The 6,828-nt window shown below is 34.4% G+C and overlaps 2 protein-coding genes across 4 annotated transcripts in view; both read left to right on the top strand.

The window, feature by feature from the left end:
* The first annotated feature begins 6 nt into the window (after positions 1 to 6).
* The window catches only part of LOC134246257 (uncharacterized), a 35,618-nt gene continuing 28,796 nt past the window's right edge, over positions 7 to 6,828 (top strand). For all 3 annotated transcript variants that reach the window (XM_062728591.1, XM_062728590.1, XM_062728589.1), the window contains exon 1: positions 7 to 124. In XM_062728591.1, the coding sequence (XP_062584575.1) occupies positions 40 to 124 (85 nt within the window). In that variant the 5' untranslated portion in view covers positions 7 to 39. The remainder of the gene's footprint in view (positions 125 to 6,828) is intronic.
* On the top strand, positions 1,181 to 5,773 carry LOC134246258 (uncharacterized). Its single transcript, XM_062728592.1, has 4 exons — positions 1,181 to 4,155; positions 4,343 to 4,537; positions 4,726 to 4,808; positions 5,137 to 5,773. The coding sequence occupies exons 1-4, from the start codon at positions 4,137 to 4,139 to the stop codon at positions 5,536 to 5,538; spliced, it is 699 nt and encodes a 232-aa protein (XP_062584576.1). The 5' UTR covers positions 1,181 to 4,136; the 3' UTR covers positions 5,539 to 5,773.

Genomic DNA, 6,828 nt, shown 5'->3' with positions numbered 1-6,828 from the left:
TCCCAGTTCTGTATCCCGTGTGACGTCACCTTGTGTCAGATGTGCATCAGGACCTCTGATGATCATAAAAAGCATGACGTTAGAGATGTTGAGAAATTATTCAGAGAAATTCACAAGAAAAAAGGTTTGTAATGATGCAGAATGTTTTATTTGAAAAATCTAGACATTCATTTTTGAGAGTTTACCTTTCCATTAGATCAGTTGAGTAGTATACATGTAACTCTATAGCTTTCTATTTTTTTCTGTGTGTGTACATTATATAAATGGTGCCTGTTTTGTAGGGTAACATTTGAAATTGACACCCCAAGGAAAACCATTGTCAACCGACGCGTCAGCGGAGGTTGACAATGGTTTTCTGAGGGGTGTCGATTTCAAATATTACCCTCCAAAACAGGCACCATTTATTTTATTATACTGAATGTCTTATTGATTAAGGATGTCAGCAAAAAAAAAACCGTCGATCGTCTTTACGTTCATGTATAGAAAGATTTCACACTCACCGGTTCACTAATCTCCTTGTTGTTTGTTTGATACTTGAATTAGAGTCATTTATCATATAAAGCTTCATTATTTCTGGCTCGCAAGCATGTTTCCTACACTCGCAAGCATGTATTGTCTGTCGTTTGTTGTTTTCAAGTAAGCTTTATCGGACGCAAGCTTTTATTGACGTCAAGTTAATTCCGGTTCTTTCAAACGCGCAACTGACGTTTTGAAAATTCTACGGTGAACCGTACGCGCATAATTTCCACGCATGTGGCATTACCGTTGTGTTACCCGTTGTCACGTGTGTTGCCAAGGCTCAGGGTAATCGAACGGATTGTTAACTGCATCTAAACCAATCAGATTTTAGTATTTAACATGAAAGTATAATAATATATAAATGAATGGTTTTCCGAGGGGTGTCAATTTCAAATGTTACCCTCCAAAACAGGCACCATTTATTTTATTATACTGAATGTCTTATTGATTAAGGACGTCAGCAAAAAAAACCGTCCATCGTCTTTACGTTCATGTATAGAAAGATTTCACACTCACCGGTTCACTAATCTCCTTATTGTTTGTTTGATACTTGAATTAGAGTCATTTATCATATATAAAGCTTCATTATTTCTGGCTCGCAAGCATGTTTCCTACACTCGCAAGCATGTATAGTCTGTGCTTTATTGTGTGCCGGTCATATTTTGTTACCTTATTCTCTGAAATTTTAGCCAATTTGGGGAAGCCCATGGTGAAGTAGTAGAGCATCTGCTCTAGAGTCACAGAGTGAGGAGTTGATCCCTAATAAGTCAAAAAAAAAATATGGATACATTCTAAATTAGTGTAAATGTCAGTTTTTAGTTCCTCTGAGCCAAAGGCTCAAAGAGCTAATGCTATGGCCATTGGTGCAGTGTGCGTTAACTTTTTAGAAAATGGGCCATAACTCAAGAACCCCTCGGAAATCAGTGTCAAATTTGTCACAGGGTATCCTTGGCCCAAGGGCTACCATTTATACTAAAATAAGGGTTGGGACTCTTAAACAAGGGAAGATAATCAGGAAAACAAAACCAAAAGTACTGGTTGCTAAAAAATCTTATTCTCCATAACCACCAGGCAGATTTTCATCAAACTTAAACACAAGGATCAATATATGTTGAAGATTGAAATTTACACGGGGAATTACCCTGGGGCAAAGGACGTGGTCTCAAGGTCACTTCAAAGTTGACCTAAATTAGAATTAATAAAAACATTTATATTTTGCTTACTATAAGGACTAGGATCATCAAATCTTGTAAGTTGATGCATCTTAGGACTCCACATCATGTTAAATCAAAAGTAGGTAACGGTGACCTACTTTTCAAATTTTGCGGGCATTTGTTTTCAAATTGATTTGAAGGCTTATTTTGGACACTTTAAAGTCTATGATCATCAAACTTTGTCAGTTGATGCATCTTGGGTCCTTAAACAATGTCAACTTTAAAGTAGGTCACCGTGACCTACTCTTTGAACTTTATGACTAAACCTTTTTAAAACATTCAATCCCATTATTTCAGACACTGAGAGGTTTAGAATCATCAAATCTTGTAAGTTGATGCATCTTGGGACCTTAAAACATATTAATGAAAAAGTAGATCACTTTGACCTACTTTTTAAATTTTACGGGCATTTGTTTTCAAATTGAATTGAAGGCATATTTTGAAGACTTTAAGGCCTATGATCATCAAATTTTGTCAGTTGATGCATCTTGGGTCCTTAAACAACGTCAACTTAAAAGTAGGTCACTGTGACCTACTTTTTGAACTTTATAACTAATCCTTTTTTAAACATTAAATCCCATTATTTCAGACACTGAGAGGTTTAGAATCATCAAATATTGTAAGATGATGCATCTTGGGACATTAAAACATATTTGTGACAACGTCTGGCAAAATGGGACCAGATGCGGCGATGACAAAACAGAAAAAAACGTCACAAACACAGCGAGTTTTGCGGAGTAGTTTTGTTTTGTTTTTTTCCCCACACATGCTTTTCCTGTTTTTGTTTGTTGGTTCATTACATTATATCTGACATGTCTTATTTCAGGTAAACTGGTGTTTTCAAAATTAAATCTACTATTTCCACATCTTCAATTATGTATATACATCCGAGTTAAATTAAAAACATATCGACATTATCGTTAAATTCAAACGGATATTATTCAACAAACCCTGAGTACCCGGACGATCGAAATCGAACGGGAAAGTCCATTGTTTTAATTCCGAATCAAGAAGGATAAATGTACCTTTGAATATAATATGTTATCGGTATGCTAGTTGTACAATGAATGTGGTGTCAAAATAAAAATGTTACATCCACTCCACACCTATCTAAGCTAGAGTCTATTAATAAACTATCGCGTCGTCCATAGTAACAGAAATAAACAGTAGAAAGTTTATCGTGTGCGAGAAATATAAACAATGCAATGAGTCAAGACAGTCAATGTAGTTCTGTTCCTTCGGAATTAACGGACTATCAAGATGAAGATTTCATCAACGAACTTCATATGGTTGATGTTATGTATTTTGGTGCACCAGACGAGTCATTTAATTACGATTCCGAGGATGATATTGACAGTGAAAACGTAACTGTAAACTATGACTCTGACGCAAGTTCAGGATCAGATGAATCAGAATCAGTTATAAACATTGAACCATCGGAAGTGGATACCATTGAGTACATCAAGCAAGCACAGTTTAGAAATGAAACATTTGGCTGTAAAGAGTTTTAAGGACAACCCTGTAGTACAACAATAGACTTTGATTCTCTAGTGGAATATAGGGAATCATGTAAGGAACTTTCAAGGGAAGAGTTGGACATCGTTGTGAAATCTCAATTATTTGCGCATCGTAGATCTGGTACACACACTGAAGCAAAAAAACACAAAGTCAAAAAAAGAGAACATCCTTTTCAGGAATTTTATTTCCATGGTAAACGTGTATGCAGAAAAACATTTTGTTTTTTGCATTGCATTGAAAAAAAGAAAATGCTGGCCATTGCCAAATCTCTTGATACAGACGGGTTGACTCCAAGAGTTCACGGAAGAGTAGGTAAAGCTCCTTCTCACAGTTGGACATACACAGACAGAGAAAGAATCAAAGTATTTTTGTGTCAGTATGCAAGAGATAATGCCTTCCTTTACCAGATAGGCTACCCAACTATAGAGATGCAAGAGTTTTACTGCTGCCTTCGGATAAGACAAAAGAAGACATATTCAAAATATATGTTAAAGTTGCAGAGGAATTCCATCATAAGACGATAAGTCTAAGACCCTTTCAGAGAGTGTGGGTAGAGTTATGTCCCCATATTGTCATAACAAAACCATGTACAGATCTTTGCCAAAAGTGTCAGGACTTTGCCAACCAAATTTCAAAGAGTGGTACTTTGACAGAAGAAGAAAAATCTTTGTTAATTGATTTCTACAACAATTATGTTCAGCTGGCAAAAATTTATTTTAACTAGCATTGTAAACATTTTTTTTCAACTTAGGTAACCCACCATTGTCAGTAAAAGGGACATTCCATTATTCTTGGGACTATGCTTAGCAAGTTCATATACCTCATCATGCTCAGCAAGTTGGACCAGAATATTTTAGGACACCACGCAAATGCAATGTTTTTGGCATGTGCTCTGAAGGATCAGGTAATTTGTTTAAAAAGTAATAAACCAGATTATCTATTGTTTTAAATACACTTTATAACACATATATGCAAGATAATATTAATATCATTACATATGTTGTGATGTTTGTAAATCATATATAAAATGCTTTAATTTATTTAAATTTATATAAATACTGTTCTTAAAGTGTTTTTTTTTTTATTTGCAGGAAGGCAGGTATTTTATCTGATTGATGAGGCAGACATGGTAGGCAAAGGAGCAAACAGTGTGGTCAGCATGGTTCATCATTATTTAACCTACCATGACCATGGTGAAGAGGATGGACTGTTTCACTTTGACAATTGCAGTGGACAGAACAAAAATAACACAGTTCTGATGTATGCATTGTGGAGAATCATGACAGGTACAATGTAAATTAACACTCTTCCTACAATATGTGGCTCAACAATCCTTTGTTATTCTGTATCAGGCTAAGTTACATTGGACAAAGCATAGGGGGTTGAAGTGCTACATCGTGAAGGTTGATTTCATATTTTTAAAAACTTTTTTCTGGGTTACATAAAAGCATCCAATATTCCATGATGATTGCAGGTCATACGAAGTTTGAACCTGATTGGCACTTTGGGGTGTGGACATTGAAATGGAGGAATTCTAATGTGGAGACTTTATCTGAAGTAAGCTGTTATTATGTAAAATATCATAAGTTGAAAAAATGTCTTATTCCTCATCATGTCTGTTGGTTAATCTCAGTTGAGATTATATGGACTAAAGCTGTCAGTACAAATAGCCAAGCAAACAATATCTCAACTGAAATTAATTTCTGTCGTAAACAATTAAACATTTTTATCACAGAAATAAAAAGAAATACATGATATATGTGCTTATATAGCGTCATATTTGACAAACATTTTGAAATACTTACCTTTAATCTAATAATGAAACTTATATGCATGATATATCTTTGTTTACCACGTATATAATAATACCTATATTCGAATTCAGGTTGCTGAGACTGTTGCACACTCCAGTAAGAATGGACACAACATTCCACAGCTCACAGATGATGCAGAAAAGCCTGTTGTATTCTATGACTGGAAAACATACCTGCAGCAGTTTTTTAAGCCATTAAAGAACTTGACAAAACACCATCATTTTGTAGTTCATTCAGACAAGCCTGGAAAAGTAGTTCAAGAGAGGATCTCTGGACACTCTATTTCTGTCAATTTATTGAAAAATAACATGCATCCAGTGAGTGGTCAACTGCCTGAAGCTATTCCAAGTCGAGGATTAGATCTGATCAGACAGTGGTATTTGTATGACAACATCCGGGAATTTTGTAATCAGATGTTGCTAAAGATGTTGTTTGCCCTAAACCAATCAAGCCAAAGCCTGAAATTAATTTAACAAACAAAGAGAACAGCAGGCCCATTTCCACAAAAAGGAAACAGTCTTTGCTAAAATAATTTGTTTGCTGACCTATAATGTGTAAAATTTTGAACATTTCGAACCTTGTGTATCTTCGAATCTTCAACTGCCTTGATTGCTTTTGCTATGTTGAAGGGGATTTAAACCTTTGCATGAAATGGAATCTTAAATAATTTGTCACAAAAGATGTATAATATATATATTTATTTTTTTATCCAGCATAATATTTTACCTTAATAAAAAGTAAATTTATATCAGTTGTCAGTTAATGTATCTTGGGTTTCCAAAAATCGTCTACTAAAAATTAGGTCGCAGTGACCTACTTTTGGCATTTTATGGCTATATTTAAGTATATTGAGTACTATTTGGCTTAGAATCATCAAACATTGTCAGTTGATGCATATTGGGTTTTCGGAGAATGTAGACAAAAAAGTAGGTCACAACTTAGAATCTTCAATCTTTGTCTATTTTAATGCATCTCTAGTCCTCAGAAAACTTCAATCTTAAAGTAGGTAGCTGTGACCTACTTATGTTTTTTTTGTATAGCTTTATTAAAATATCTTCAGTCCTAATTGGCTAGGAATCATCAAACTTTGTCAGTTGATGCAAGTTGGGTCTTATGATAATTAGGGGTAGAGGCTTCAAATACTGTATAGCAGGTTAAAATCGCGGTCGGAAAAGATCGTGATTTGTTTAATTTTCAGCAAATCGAGGTCGTTTTAATTCGCGGAAAAGGAAAAACCATAAATTTCTTAAACAGTACTTGCAAGCACTTTTTTGTAGGTATATATTGTGTGAACTGCTATTTCCCGTCTCTATAGTATATTACGAAAGTCTGTAATCATGTACATTATACGTATATCGCGCATATCAGACAGAAAAGTAGTCTAATATATTATGTCGATTTTGATCCTGATTGAATAATAAAGAAACACCGGACTGATCCCGATTTGAAGTCAAAATAATGCTACGCATTTAATTTTTTTTTATTTCCGGGTCCAAATCAGAAAAAAATTATACCGTAGTAAAAATGTTGAACTTTTATTCATATAATTGGAATTAATTAATTGTTGTTACCCTGTTTACTAAGTAAATGCCTTGATTAAAGGTAATGACTGAGTGATACGCACGGGTGAAATTAAACAAGCATGTTTTATTAAATAATTACATCGCACGTCTACTAGATGGCAAAATTAATCGTTAGCTATAGAAATGAATTAAACAATTAATAAGCTTTAAAAACAGCAACAACTACGTGTTTGTAATTGA

This window comes from Saccostrea cucullata, unplaced genomic scaffold (genome assembly GCF_032062105.1).
Source record: "Saccostrea cucullata isolate Sc308-1 unplaced genomic scaffold, CSIRO_AGI_Scuc_v1 ctg6282, whole genome shotgun sequence".
Classification (NCBI taxonomy): domain Eukaryota; kingdom Metazoa; phylum Mollusca; class Bivalvia; order Ostreida; family Ostreidae; genus Saccostrea; species Saccostrea cuccullata.
The sequence above is the reverse complement of the archived record's forward strand: the minus strand, read 5'-3'. Positions and strand labels throughout refer to the sequence as shown.